The following is a 15,125-nucleotide window of genomic DNA, read 5'->3' on the forward strand; positions in this document are numbered from 1 at the left end:
TCCCATCAACCTGCTGTGCCTGCACATCTTTTGAGACAAATTTTGCCTTCAGGTCCTGGCAGGGTCCCCTCGCCATCGCGGGCTGAGAAGGAAACCGGGGTGGGGACTGACCCCCAACTCTTTCTCTCCCTCCCAGGCACTGCTGGTGGCGAGGCCGCCCACGCCAGCATGGCTCTCTACAACAACGGGGCCGACGTGCCTTCGCCCCAGGAAGCCTCCAACGGCTTCTCACAGCCCGGCGCCTCGGGGTCATGGCACAAGGGCGAGGAGGAGGTGCGTCTGGTGGAGCCCAGCCTGGTGAAGAAGGCTCACCGGGAAATCCTGGACCACGAGCGCAAGCGGCGGGTGGAGCTGAAGTGCATGGAGCTGCAGGAGATGATGGAGGAGCAGGGGTGAGTGGTGGGGGATCGGGGCTGGGCTGGAGATGGACCCCATGGCTTGGGATCCTTTTGACCCATTTGCACCTTCTTCTCCCCCTTTTTCCTCTCTAAAAAGTACCTTGATTTGGCAAATGTCTCCAGTTGGAAGTAAATGCACTTTTGGGTGAATCAGACAGCTTTGGGGTGGACTAGTGAGTTGGTTTGTGAAGCTAAATGCCTCCCAGAAATGCAGACCTAGGAGTGCATCCACACACATGTTGGAGGCTCACTTTGGCCCCTCCGCTTGGAAATCTGGGTTCTTAGCTTGTCGTGCCAGGAAAGCCAAGGCAGGAAGGAGGAGCGAGTTGCTCATGGTCATGCAAACCGTCAGTGCCACCCAGCCCGTGCCCTGCACGCCTGGAGTGGGAGGTGGTCTGTCTCTGTCTCTCATGTTGGGGAGATGAAGGAGAGCTGGGGTTTAGTCCCAGGCGAGTCTGTTTTGGTGCTTCAGTTTGTCCTGCCTTCCTTCTCTGCCCCCAGTTTTGGGGTGAGAGGATCCCCCTCATCCTGCCGTGCCCCTGGCTGGGCACTGCGAGCTGCTCCCTAGCCTTTGCTCTCCCCTGGGGAAGCAAAGGGCCGGGGGAAAACCCGAGGGCTGGAGAGCATCCCTGCCTGGGTGGGCAGGAGGGGCTGGGGGCCCAGCGAGGAGACCCCCATCCTTGCCGGACCCATGGCCATGCTGCCGGCTGTCCCGTAGCTCCGGCACCAGCTGAACAGCCCGATCCCCCTGACAGCTCGCTAAAACCTGATGGATGGAGCAAATTCTTCGGCACACGTGGGTAGACGGGGACTGGTATCAGCTGGGGAGAAGGAAAATGGATTGAGGGAAGGCTTCGCCAAGGCTTTCATTAAGAGCGCAAGCGTGACCTAGAATTAAATTGTCTCACACAGACTGGAATAATGATTGTGCCTAATTTGTCGTTATGGAAATAAATAAGGCTGACCTGGCGCCTTGGGGAGCCCAGAGCCTCCTGTCGGGTTCCCGCGCCCTACTAGGGATCTTACTACTAGTAGTATCATTACTGCGATGGGTAATAGCAATATTGCAATCGGTATTGTTGTTATTGCTATAATTGCCTTTGCTATTATTAAGGCTATTAATAACGATGATGACGGTGATACACCAAAATGATAATATAATTACAGTAATAATCTTGGTCAACCTGGTTAATCCGCCGCCTGCTCTTCCCCTCCGCACAGGGGCTTTCTGGGGGGGTTACATGGGAAGCGCTTTGCAACCCTGAGGTTTCTGCCTGGGCGGGAGGCCGCATCGTGGCCACGGCCTCGGGGGAATTATTGGCAAGGGCAGGGCCCCTGGGATGAGCGGGTGCGACAGCAGAGGAGGTTTTGTGGGGATTTAAGCACTCCCTTGTTTCCTTAAACATGGATGGCTCCTCCTGCCTGTGCTGTATAAGGCTGCTGCTCGCTCCGGGCTGCCTGCTTTATTCCCTGCCTGCAGGCCGGATTTCTTGTCCAGAAAAGAAGAGTCAGCAATTTTTCTTTCTTTCCCAAACCCATTCTATGTGTTAAATGCAAACCCAAAATCCCTCCGTTGGGGTTATAAGCAGCGCCAGGGGTTGCAGGAGGGAAGGGGCTGGTGGGGTGCTCCTGCCACCATCACAGGATTGCTGGGTGTGGGGGGGTTCCTCACCTTGGCCTTGCCCCCCACAGATTTGCTAACAGCCCAGCCGTGGTGGCCCATCTGTCACCTCCTGTTTGGCCTCGTGTCCCCTCTCCGAGAGCATCGGCCGCATTTGTAATATGCTGCAGCAAATGCTCATTTTCTCAGGCAGACATCTTCCAGCTGCCGCTAGCCGGCTGAAGTCCACGGGATGGCCGGGGCCGGCAGCTCTATCCTTGCAGGATGGCCGCACCCTGCCCAGCTAGCTGCACCACCATCCAGGGTACAGTGCAAGCAGCATTTGGGGGTGTTGCCCTATTTTTGGGTCCCCCGTGCCCAGGCGGGGTGCAAGGTGAGGGGAAGAAGCCAGGCTGCCTCAGTGCCTGGTTAGCAGCCCTCCTCCTGCACGGGAGTCCTGGCTGGCTGGGGAATTAATGAGAGCCTTTCAGTGCAAATGAGCTCGTTAATATTAATTCCCCTCTCCTCGCTGTTCCCCTTCATGGGCTCCACAGTGGGGGTGGGTGCTGCCACATGGCCCTCTGCACCCAGCGCACCCAAGGGCATCCGGGGCACCCATGGCACTGCAAGGGGCATCGCCGTCCCCAGCACGGGCTCTGCGAGTTGCCATCCTCGGGGACCGCAGGGCTCTGCCAGGATGTGACACCCAGTTTTCTGGGCTCATTAGTGGCAATGTTGATGGAACGTGACAGCGAGGATGGGCCACGAGCAGCCTCTGTAGATGGTGTGGGTGATGACAGGGACACAGGCAGAGTCCAACCCCTTCCCTCCCAGGATGGCAGTGTGGTGGTGACATGGTGGTGGTCCCTTTGCCCTGTCCCCAGGGATGATGCTGAGAGCACCGCGGGTCCCTCCACCGCATCCCTCCGTTTGGATGTTTTTGGTCGAGGGGGATGCTCGGGTGCCCTTGTGCAGCCGCGCGATGCGGCGCAGGACCGCCCGCTCAGGGCTGTCACCCGTCCCTCCCTGGGGACACCTTGGGGATGGCTGGAGCGCAGTGGTTTGCCGCGGCTGTTCTCAGATGCCAGGGACAAAGTGATTAGTGTCTCTCGTTAATAACCCTGCAGCGGCCTGAGTCAGCGTTCGGCGTTAGCGCAGAGCTGGCTCGGCTGCTGGGGCCCGGTGCAGCGCGGGGATGAGCGAGGGAGGCTCGTGATGGGACAGAGGCACCAGGCGCGAACCCCGGCATCATCGGCTCCGATGCTGGCACTGCTGGGGAGGGTTTGGTGGGGTTGTGCCCCAAAACCTGGGGCGGTGGGGGGGAATGGCAACTTCATGGTCATCTTCTTTTACCCCTTCCTGATGTCCCTTCCTCGGCCAAGCACTGCTGGGAGGGGCAGACAGGAGAGAGGAGGGCATGGAGAGTGGTGGCAGGGGACCAAGCAGAGGGACCTGCTCTCCTCCAGGCCCTGATGACTGTCACCATGCCACCTCTCCTCCTGACCGGCCCCTTGGGCCACATGTTGCTTCCAAAGGTATGGAGGGCCTCAGCAGGTTCCTGGGGAGCCCACGTTCCAGCCACGGCAACCCTGACTGCATCTTTGCCCATCCAGGTACTCCGAAGAGGAGATCCGTCAGAAAGTGGGGACCTTTCGGCAAATGCTGATGGAGAAGGAAGGCGTGCTCACCAGGGAGGACCAGCATGGGCGCCAAATGTAAGTGAGGCAGCTCCGAGCCCGGCCCGTCTGTGCGTCCTGCCCATCTCTCATTCCAGAGAGGCACGTGCCAGGTTGCCCCCGAGTATCGATGGGTGGATGGGTTGATACAGAGAGGGTATATATAGGGATGGTTGGATAGATGGATGGACATAGAGAGTGTATATAGGGTTAGATGGATGGATGATTGGTTGGTTGATTTGATGGTTGGTTGGTCAGTCGGCTGGTTGGTTGGAGGCAGGGTGTGCCTCTCTGAGGCAGTATCCTACCTCTGGAGAGGTTAGAGGTTGTCCTGTGCTGGTCTTTCGGAGACCTCAGGGTGCTGTACAGAGAGGCCAGCATTGCAATGCTTCTGTCACAGATGATGAAACTGAAGTGCAGAAGGTCTCAATGCTTGGCTCACCCCACCAGCCAGTGGCAGAGACCAAGCCGCAGGTTTGCTCCTGCTCCTGCTTCTGCCTGCTCCTGCTTCTTTGGATCACCTCTCCTGTTCTCCCCGGGGCTGAAATCGCAGCTTCTGCCTCCAGCCAGGCGAGGGCACCGGTTTCCAGTCCTTGCTTTTAACTCCATGATGCAGAACAGTCCTCCTGTCTCCGGGTGTGAAGCTGAGCTAACTCAGCTCGGCTGGCAATGGTTCGGCAGGTTGGCTGCTGTTCTGTAACCCTAGAAACATTCGTGTTAGCAATAATAATAATTAATAATATTTTCTGTTGCAAGGGGCCCAGGCTGGATAGGCAGAGCTTGAGCCTGCTTCTCACCTGGGTAGACCCAGAGCCTGTGCCTCTGTCAGGCTGGTGTGACCCCAAGGAGCCCTATTGAAGAAGCTTCTCCAAGGAGCTCCTGCCCTGTGCCTCTGTATCCTAATCGTTCCTCACACTGCCTGGTCCCTGGGGGCTGCTTCTGCCCCGAGGGGCTTGGGGCTCAGGTTAGGTGTCCAAAGCAGCCCAGCTCCTGCTGGAGATGTGCCAGTTGCTCCTCCTGCCCCGCGCAGGACTGTCCCCAGCCTCGCGAGGGTCCGCCCTGGCTCGATGATGATTTATCTGCACGATGCTTAATGGCCCAGGCAGTGTGGCTGGCCTGGCGCGCACCATCCATCAGCCTGGAAACCAGGTCACTTGGGACAGGAATAGATGCTGCAGGTTCACTGAATATTAATGCTTCATTAGGGTCAGGAAATCAGGGCGAGGGGGGAGGCAGGGAAGCCGTGGCGGCAGGGAGAGCCTTCCTCCCACTGCTCTGCCGGCACGCCAGGCAGGGAGGGACATGGCTCGGCTGTGCCCAGCCCAGGATGGGGTGCACGGTCCTGGGCCGGCACGAAGCATTCAGGGTCCTCCTCCAGGCAGGAAAAAACAAGGCATGGGGAAAACCAACCTGCCCAGGTCACCGAGCATCAAGCCTGACGTGTTAACAAGTGGCCTTTGCCCATGGGGGCATGCGTCATCTCCAGGGCATCTTCCCAGGCAGACTCGTTAGGGCTGGCGCTGTAATGAGCACACAGGGAAGCCGAAGGTGCATTAAAGTTACCCAGGCAGCCCTAGCTGTCACCTTTGCGGGCTTGCTTTTGAAAAACAAAGGGTAATCATTAAAGATTAGCCCAGGGGCTATAAATAATAGTGCTGAGCTGGAAGGAGCAGTCTCAAAGCAAAGGATTGCTCGGAGGAGAGCAAAGCCGGAGGCGCTTGGAGGAGGCTGGTAGGAGCCAGGTCCAAAGGAGGTGGCTTTTCAAGCAGCAGGGACCTGAGCTGCTGAAATCCCTGCCAAAGGATGTTCTGGGTGCAAAAGGTCTGCACTGGTTGAAGAGGCTGGACAAGGGAGTTAAATAAACTTTAAATAAAGAGCCCCAGCCCTTGTAGTAGCTGGGAGAGTACTCAACAAAACATCTCATGGGCTGATCCTGCTCCAGCACCTCTCTGGACTTTTATAGCTCCGTTGTTGGCTGCCAGGACTATGAGTCTGAACCAGCTGGTCTCATTTCAAAGCAGATGTGAAAGCTCAGCATCATCTGCAAAACTCCCCAGGGGAAACTGAGGCACCGAGCAGAGCCGTGACCACCTGAGTCCCTGGCTTGCTCTCTGCGCTCTTCCAGCTCCCGTCTCTGTGCGTGCACGGCCCGGCGATACAGCCCAGTCCCCAAGGAGTAACTGCTTGATGGAAAGGAGTAACTGCTTGATGGACAGGCTGGTGGGATTAAAAACAAACGCGAGCGTGTGCCGGGCAGGGAGGGATAATTGGGGCAGCACAAGCCCGTCTTGAGCCACTGAGCACAGCTAATGGGTGAGATGCTGGCAGCAGGCTCTGGCGTGGAGCACTGCCCGCTCACCGAGCAGAGAGTCCAACAGGGAATTATCCGTGCTCGCTCCTCTCTCTTCCTCTTTTCTCCCCCTTCCCATGGTTGGGTGGTGGTTGAAAGGCTGTTTCTGCCCTTGGGGCATGGCCAAAGCAGGAGTCACTTGGAGAGGACCCAGAAATCCATGGCTGTGGCGCAGAAGGGAGCCTGAGACCCGCTTGAGCGATCATCTGCAGTCAGGAGGAGGATGTCTCGCTTGTAGTTTTGGTCCAAACCATTTTTAATTGGGTTAAACAGCCCAGGGCCTGCCTGTGGCCAGGGGTGCCAACACGTGCTGCTCTTGGATCTGCCGTCTAGGGCTGGGAGCTTCCCTTTGCTCAGCTGGAGGCACTGGCTGGGCTGCCAAGGGACTGGTGCCTTGGGGGCTACGCTTCTCCACCAGCATCCCCGGCCTCACGCCTCCGGGCTGGGAAGGGTGGAGGAGCCCACATCAGGTTTCTGAGGGCAAATCTCCCTTGGGAAGCAAGTTCCCCGGGCTGGTGCGATGTCGGGCACCCTCCAGGCACAGCCCCATCCCTTACGGTTCCCTCCAGAGCACCTGGATGGCCGCATCCCTCCCGGGGTGAGGTGTCTCACATCCCCCAAGAACAAATGAGAGGCTCCCGGTGGGGTTTGATGCTGCTCCTGATGGCTCAGGAGGACCAGGGAGGTGGAGGACAGCAGGGAGAGGCTGGGCAGGGACTCCTGGGACCCTCCTGCCTGCCGGGTCCAGCTGCCAGGCCTCTGCCAAGCCCTGCCCGCAGCCCTGGTAGTCAATGGCAACCTCCTGCTGGTTTCCATGGCAGCGGGAAAAATTAATGCTGACGGAGTCACTCAGGAGGGAGAGGAGACCCTGATGGCTCCAGGCCTGATGTCCCCCCACCCCATCTCACCTGGCCCAGGGGGGACATCACCTGCCTGAAGCTCCGGTGCCGAGCTGGTGGCACGCTGGGGTGCTGGGCTCAAAGCCTGGATCATCCTGGGCTGCTCCCGCCGGCGGGTGGATAATCGCCTGAATCCCCCGAGCCTCCTGCCAGCTCCTCTTGCCCTAATCCTGCCCTGCCGCCTACCTGGGCTGACCCCAGCCCCCTGCTCAGCCCCGGCACTTGGGCAATCCCAAAAGGGGCTCTGAATGATGCCAAGGCTCGACCCTGTGGGGAGATGGTGGCTCGAGACCCACGGTGTCCCTGTGCCAGCCCAGTGGGGATTTCTGCAGGGACAGGAGTCTCAGGAAGACTCCAAGAAGAGCCCCGCCGCAAGGCTTTGCTGCATGTGGATCTCGAGTGATGTGACCAAGGTCCCCTGGGGATGCTGTGGCGGAGAGGATGTCCCCCAGCTCCTGTAGCTGCACCGGGGCTGCCCCAGGCTTCCCCCCAGCAGCTCTGGTGGGAGACAGGGAACGGGGAGCCCCGAATTAATCCTGTGCTTCCTCCTTCGGCAGCATGATAGAAAACCACCACGGGGCAGATGAGGAGGAGTACACGGTGGAGTACCCTGACTACGGCGAGGACTGCCTGCTGCAGTGCGACTGCTCAGCTGAGTGCTACCGCGAGGACAGCGGCCACCGCGAGTACAGGTCCAGCCAGACCCGCAGCGGGGATTTTGGGGAGCGGGTGTGAACAAGGTCCCCGTGGGGGGACATAGTAGCCAGGGGGCAGTCCCTTCTTCCCCCAACCCTGTCTGCTTTCTCCCACAGGCTGAAAAGACGCTCGAGCAGCTCTGCCTCTCCTCCACCCAAGAAGAAAAAGAAAAAGAAATCGGGTCACCGCCGGAGCCGGTGAGTCCCCAGCTGTCCCTGCGCTGTCCCCTCTCCTGGGAGGGCAGATCTCCTCCCAGCTCAGCCCCTCCCCAGGCTCCGGTGAGGCAAGTCACCCTGCTCTGGGGGGCAGCGCACCCTCAAGAGGTGCAACGCACCTGCATGCACCGATGGTGCAACACACACACACACGTGTGTGCACACGCACCGCGCTGTGGGATGTACCACCAGCCCACCCAACTGCATGCACTGGTGGGACCTTGCCCGGTCCATGCTGGGAAGGAGCCGGCTGCCGCAGGGCACAGCACCGGGCAGGATTTGGCTCCCTGAAGGGTCTGGCTCCATCTATGCGCTGGTCCCCTCCCCGGCTATCACTGGCCGCCTGGGCAGGATGCTGTCCCTAATGTCCCTTTCTTCTCTGCCTTCCCCATGGCAGCAAAAAGAGGAAACCCGGCTCGGAGCGCAGGTGAGTGCCCACCGGGCTGGGTGGGCTGCAGGGTCCCCCCTGGGCATGCAAGGCCACCGGGCATGGGCTGGCCTCCACCACCCACTGTCCCCCTCTGAAATCCCAGCTGGAATTGGCCACCCCATCTCCTGCTGGAGGCTGTGGAGCCCACGAGGTGGCAATGGGACACAGCGGGATTTGGGCACTCTGGCACCCAAGGAGGCCAGAGCCCTTCTGCCAGAAGCCCCTTTCTATCCCCCACCCCAAATCCCCCCCAGGAAATAACTTCCATGTGAAGTTCATGCATCCCATGGGTGGTCCAGGGGAAGCGGGGTGCCGAGGGACAGTGGGATGGGACTCCCCTGGGCCATGGGGATAGGGCTGGGGAGTCTCTCGCTCCCTCCTCAAGGGCACCCACTTTCCACCCCCTCAGCTGTGACAGCTCTTCACCCATCCGCAAGGAAAAGAAAAAGAAGACTGGAAAGAAACACAGACGCGACAGGTAGGAGGGACACCACGTCAGGCTGGGGACAGCGGGGCTGGTTGGGGACAGCGGGGCTGGTTGGTGGCTGCCCAGGCCCTTGGGCTGGGGCGGGATGAAGGCATGGACAGGGGTGGATGCTGGTGGCTCTTCATGGGGCCATCACCTCCTCACAGCAGCTGTCACCTGCCTCATCCAGCAGCCCATCTCAGGGCCACCCCCCCGCCCTTGTCCCCACGCCCTGGGGCTGCCCGGCCTTTGCTCCCTGCTGGCCAGCTCAGCATGTCCCCTTCATCTCTGCCTCCTCTTCATCCCTCAGGTCTGAGTCGGGGTCACGGAAGAAGAGAAGACACAGGTGAGAGTGACGGCTGCTGGGAGCCACCCCACTGCCACCAGCGCTGGCTGCCAGCTTCCCCCATCGGGGACACACTGTCCCCTGCCCTCCTGCTGTCCCCATCCCCTCTGCCCGTGGGGACGGGCCCATCGGGCACGGTGGGTGTGAGCGTGGGCTGCCATCACCCGCCGTCTGTCCGTCTGTCTCTTGCCTGGTGAGTGACCCCCTCACCCCATGGCCAGACACTGCTGGGCGTCCCCCACCCTTGGAGGTGGCACAGGGCCACCCTGGGTGACTGTGGGGTCCCACACGGCCCTGAATGTCCTACGTGGGAGAAGGGGTGACACTGGGCAGCCGTGGCCAGGGTGAACACTGGCTGTTGCCCCGCTCTGCAGATACTCTCTGCCGGCATCGCTATTTTAGGGTGAAAGAAGTAAAAACCAGGCAAAGAGTGCCTGGGTGGGCAGAGGGGCTCAGAGGGGCTGACGCAGGGCAAGGCAAGCGGCCGGGTGATAACGGACCCGAGCCCTGTGGATGCCGAGCAGAGCGGGTCCCCCCCTTCCCACTGCCGCCCCCTCCCACCTGGCCTCGCCGACCAGCACATGGCCCCCACTGTCCCCCCAAAGCCAGCTGGGAACCCCACTGTGGTTTGAAGCTCGGTGGAGCCCAGCTCCAGGCAGGTCCTCCCCATCACTCCTCCCGCAGCCTCGGTGGCTCTGGGGGGGCCAGGGAAGCCCCCCCGAGTGCTGCCCCCCACTCCTGTCTCTGCAGCTTTCGGCTCTTCCTGCAGGTCCCGAAGCCCCAAGAACAAACGGAAAGAGAAAAACAAAGAGCGCAAGAGGTGAGGGGCTGGGATGGCGGGGGGAGTGGGGGCAATGTGCCCCCCTATTTGCCCTCCCACGGCAGCTCAGCCTGCCCCTCGGCCCTCCGGCCACCCTCTCTCCGCAGGTCCCGCAGCGAGTCCCCGGCCTGGCGCTCGCACCGGCACAGCTTCCTGCAGCTCCCACAGCGCCTCGCTCTCCTCCGACGACAGCGGCTCCAAATCCCCTGGCAGGTAGGGACAGCCTGGGACCCCCGTCCCCACCCGCCAGCAGCCCCCCAGCTTCCATGATGGGGACCCTCGCGGGGTAGAGGGCAGGGAGGCAGGCGGCAGAGACGTCCCTGTGATGGGGGACCCTTACGTGATGGAGGGCAGGGAGGTGGGTGGCAGAGGTGTCCCCATGATGGGGACCCTTGGGGATGGAGGACAGGGCGGCGGGTGGCAGAGGTGTCCCTGGGATGGGGGCCCTCAAGGGGATGGAGGGCAAGCAGGACGGTGCTGCAGCACCTCTGGGGGGGTTTGGGAACAGGGTGCCCGGAACGGGGTATCAAATTTGAACTAGAGAAAGCACAAACCACCAATTTTCACCCCATTTCTTGCTTCGGCAAAGCCTGCCCCCGCCATCTCAGCCCGGGCTTGCAGCCAGCAGCTCTGCCGGAGCCAGGCGAAGGGCGATGCCGTCCTGGGCTCGGGGCAGGGGGCATGCCGGCGGCTCACGGTGCGGTGCCCCGCAGGCTAAGCCCCAAGCGCCGGCAGGACGGCCCCAAGGGCAGCAGCGCCCGTTCCAGCCGCAGCCCGTCCTCCCCCTCTCCCCGCCGCTCGGCCTCGCCGCACCAGAACGGGCACAAGGGCAGCGCCCAGAATGGCCGCCACAGCCACGGCGCCCCGCTTTCCGGAGCCCTCGGATGTACGTAGGCTTTTCTTGGATCACCGTTCGCTTCCCTCCCCTCCTCACTCCACAGGACCCCCCCACCCTGGCTCTCCTCTCCCCTCCTTCCCCACTCGCTCGGCTCCCCCCTTGCCCGGCTGGGGCACACGGGGGAGATGCGGGGTGCAGGCTGCACCCCCTGCCCCCCCCCCCCCCAGCACCCATCAACCTTCCGCTGGGTGCGCGGTCTCCCTGGGGGAGCCAGCCCATCACCCTGGGGCAGGTATCGGGGCAGCCAACAGGTCATCCCTCCCCCGAAGCCACACATCGCTCTGCAGATGTCACCCCCCCCCCCCCCAGGGACGATGGCTTGGCAGGCCAGTGTCACCTGCCAGGGTCACCACCGGGCTCAGCACCTCCCTGGGAGTGGATTGAGCCCAGACAGCCAAGAAACGGGTAAAGCTGGAAAATTCTCAATTCCCCACCAGCCCCAACCCTCCCCAGCACCCAGGTGCCAGCACCAGCACTCAGGACCCCAGCACCCAGTCTGGGCCAGGGCGGGGTTTGGAAGGGGTTTGGTGCTGGGTGCTCATCTTTTAGGAACTCAAGGTCCCTGTGATGGGTGACACTGGGGCTAAGTGTCCCCGGCTCTGCCTCAGCACCCTGGGGGTCCTGGTGAAGCTTGGGGGGCTGCTCCCACTCTGAGTGGGGCAAAGCCGTAACCCAGCAGGACCAGGGGCCCAGCCCCAGTTTAACCAGTGCCGTGGTGGCGAGGAGCCTGCTTCGCCTAGCAGGGGGCTGGAGGCAGGGTTGAGTGAAGGCAGCGTGCTGGGGGACCCCACTAATGGGGGGCACACAGCTCCCCGCTCACCCCAGGGGACTTTATTCCCATGGGCGAGGTGCTGCGGGGATGCTCCCGGGCTGGCAGCACCCAATGCTGACACTCCAACGCCTGCGGGGCCAGGGGCACCCCAGAAAACAGGGCCAGGAGTGCCCCCCCCCCATATTCACATCCCCTTCGGCCTCCCCGGCTCCCCAGCCCCAGCCCAGCACCCAGCAGCACCCAGCACCCTGCCCACCTCTCGGGGCACCTCTCTGCTTTCTTCTTTCCTGTGGTTTTGGCTGGGGTGTGGGGGGGTTCGGGTGCCGAGGAGCTGCCCACCGCCCACCCAGGCACCCGGCTCGCCCCGCTCTCCCCCTGCCCACCACCCCCAGCACCCGACAACGCCCAGACCGCCAAGCTCCCTTGGCTCCCTGGCACCAGCGGGACTTTTCTCCGACAACTTTCTCTCTCTTTCTCTCTCTCTCTCTCTCCTTTCTCTCTCTGGTTTCTATTTTTTATTTTTTTTTCTTTTTAATCCCATCTGTGTTTTTCTTTAGCCTCCCATTTGAAAAAAACCCAAACGGTAATATACACTTCCATTTCTTGCTCAGCAGAAGCAGGGACGAGGGGGAGGGAAGGGCAATGAAACGTGCTTTTTTCCCCCGCCCCCTTGTTTTAGTTTCCTTTCTCATGATTTCTTTTCTTTTCCCTTGTGATGTACAGAAATGCAAACGATATATATCTCTCTTATTTCCCCCCTCCCCGTCGTCGTCGTGTTGTTCTAGAATTTTTTGCTTTTGTGTGTGTTAATGTGGAGAAGAGGAAAAAAAAAAAAAAGCAGATGTGTTTTCTAAATATTTACAACCGCTGAACATTGTATTTCCATTTTCTATATTTTGAACAAGGAATTTAAAAGGGAAGAGAGCCAAGCAGCTCTACACCACAAAGGTAGCAGGCTCGCTTCGATATCGTGGAGCGAATTGCCCTTTGCCTCCTTGAATTGGCTACTGCCCCATCGCCTCAGCTGGCAGCCGGATCCTGCTGCCATGGGGGTGGTTTTCCTCCACGGTTGCAGGATGAGGCCGTTGGGTGCTGGGTTATCCAACTCCCAACCCAAGCCAAGTACCCTGCGGCCATCCCGCACCCAAGCGCCCACGTCCTGTATCCTGGCAGGATGGGTGCTGAGCATCCTTGGTACCTGCCCCCCCTCCCAGCCTCCTGCAGACCCCCCAAATGCTCCGGACTCAGCCCATCGCCTGGGTGAGCTATGCCCCCCCCCCCCCAGCACCCCCAGAGCCACTGGGAAGAAGGGGTGCCCCGGGGCGCTGCGCGGCGTTGCCTTCCCTTTTAAATACCCAGTCCCATCTCCATCCATCCCTGCTACCTTCTCCAGCCTTCCTCCCGGGTCTCTCCTCGCCCACACGCAGCCTCCGGCCTCCTCTTTCTCTTCGGTTTTCTTTGGGCCAACACAACCCGACAACCCTCGCCGTGTCCCACCTCCATCCATCACCTTCCCTGCATGTTATCCGGGACTTTGCCATGTTATATAGCGACTTTTTAAGACCAAAACGCAGCCGGGTTACAGACACCAGCCAGCAAACCCCCCACGGCCACCCGCTCGGCGGCCAGCCACAGCCTTTCCATTTAAAAAAAGAAAAAAAAAAAGAAAAAAAAAAAAGCTAACGAGACCAATTTTAAAAATAATTTAAAAAATTCTAAGCAAAGCAAACGGGATTAGCCGAGGGGTCTGGATCGCCGTACTAAAGAGTCCTTGTCTTTTTCCCATTCTGCCCTCCAAATGTGGAGATTATTGTTTTCTTTTTTTATTATCGCATTCCTGTCACTGCCAATTGCAAAGGTAGGTATTTCGTCCACCTCTGCACGTTCACTTCTGCAGATGAGCCTGTTGAAAAGCACCGTAGCTTGATTTAATGTTATTTTCTCTTTCTTTCTGACTCTCTCTCTTTCTCACTCTCCTTCTCTCTCTCTCTTTCATTTTGTCTCTTTTTGGTGGCTATATATAATTTTTTTTGATTTGTATGGTTTTCCCCAGTTAGCTGCAAAGCCATGCTCTTCTCTTACGTTCTTTATTTATATTTTTTTGCCCTGTCCACGTAATATTTTTTTCTTTCTTCCTCCCTTTTCTCTTCCCCGTCTCCTCGTGCTGTCGGTAGAATGCATTTCTGTGTCTTTCAGCCCTCTGAATTTGTGTTCATTTCCATCCAGGGGCCGAGTACGGCTGCTCCATTTGAGTCCCCCCTTAGAGGCTGGGTAACGAAGGCGAACATAATTAGTGAGAAACAGGGGCAGTGGCCAGAGCCCATGGGTGGGAGCAGCAGCAGATACTGGGCACAGGGGGTTTTGGGGTGGGTGGATGGGGTGAGAGATGAGAAACTGAGGGGAGATGTGTGGGTTTAGCCCCTCTTTGGGCTGTGGTGGGCAAAAAAAACCCCAACCCAGCGAAAATATTGGGGGGCTGCCACGGGGAAAGGTTGAAATCTTCCTCTGTGGAGAGAGGCAGGTCTGGGGCATCACGGTCCCCTCGGGGCAGCGGACAGCGTCCCAACCCCAGCCATCCCAGCCCCGCAAGCTCCCAGTGTGTGTTTTCCCTTTTGGGCTGGGCCTTTGCCGATTTGGATTTATTTGGGATGCTTTTCCTTTTGTTGCCTTCCTGCACTGCTGGGCAGGAGGCCCCTCCGCCCCCTCCCCAGGGTTTGGGTGGGAACCCCGCAGCCCGAGCCTGCAGCGTGGCCAGCCAGCACTGAAATGCCACCCTGGGAAAGAGGAAATCCCTCTCTTTCTCTCTTCTTCTTCCTCTTCTTCTTCTTCCTCTCTGCTTTTATTTTTCCCTGCCCAGATGCTGGCTCAGCTGACTCCCTACCCCTTCCAGGGCTGCTGCATCCCCTTGGAGGGGGTCCGTGGCCCCCAGTGCTTGCAGGGCAGCTTGTGCCATGGGCAGGGCTGGCCATCACCGCCAGCCTCCTCCCTCGCTGGAGTGATTGCAACAGAAACAGATTGTTAAATAAAACCCCCAAATCTCCCCCATTTTGGCTCCAGCTTGCTGGTCTGTGGCTGGAGGGGTTGGCTTATCCGTGGGGACAAGGAGGTGATGGGGGACATGCCACCGGTGGGGTGCGGAGCGGCTTGTGCGACTCCGCCGCCTCGGGATGCTCGGGGACGCGGTGGCCTCGCGTCCCTTTTGCAGCATCTTCGTGGTGGTCCCCAGGTTCCCACCCTGGTGCCTTGCCCGCTTCTCTTTTGGGGAAGAAAAGCGGCGTTTAGGACACAGCGAGGCGGGTGGACAAAAACCTCATCTTCAAGGATTAACCAACCAGGCATGTTTGGGGCAAGGGGCCAGCAGGGAATTGGGGTCACCGGCCCCCAGCTTAGCCCCAGGCGCGGTGACACAATCCCGGCAGCACCCCAATCCCCCTGAACCCTGGTTAGATCCCCTTGGCCAGGCTCGGCTCTGCCCCACACAGGATTTACCCCTCCAGGGATGCTCAGGGACCCGGCACCGGGCTGCGGCCGGGAGAAGGAGACCCCCAAAGCCCCCTGA

General features: G+C 59.9%; 1 protein-coding gene across 1 annotated transcript in view; it reads left to right on the plus strand.

The window, feature by feature from the left end:
• SRRM3 (serine/arginine repetitive matrix 3) overlaps positions 1 to 15,125 on the plus strand; it is a 30,502-nt gene that overhangs the window by 8,139 nt on the left and 7,238 nt on the right. The window contains 12 exon segments of the mRNA XM_052804402.1: positions 137 to 392; positions 3,612 to 3,713; positions 7,481 to 7,615; positions 7,736 to 7,816; positions 8,232 to 8,261; positions 8,674 to 8,742; positions 9,041 to 9,076; positions 9,846 to 9,896; positions 10,004 to 10,046; positions 10,048 to 10,109; positions 10,610 to 10,766; positions 10,768 to 10,782. Of these exon segments, the coding sequence (XP_052660362.1) occupies positions 169 to 392; positions 3,612 to 3,713; positions 7,481 to 7,615; positions 7,736 to 7,816; positions 8,232 to 8,261; positions 8,674 to 8,742; positions 9,041 to 9,076; positions 9,846 to 9,896; positions 10,004 to 10,046; positions 10,048 to 10,109; positions 10,610 to 10,766; positions 10,768 to 10,782 (1,005 nt within the window). The 5' untranslated portion in view covers positions 137 to 168.

Source organism: Harpia harpyja, chromosome 12 (assembly GCF_026419915.1).
Source record: "Harpia harpyja isolate bHarHar1 chromosome 12, bHarHar1 primary haplotype, whole genome shotgun sequence".
NCBI lineage: Eukaryota > Metazoa > Chordata > Aves > Accipitriformes > Accipitridae > Harpia > Harpia harpyja.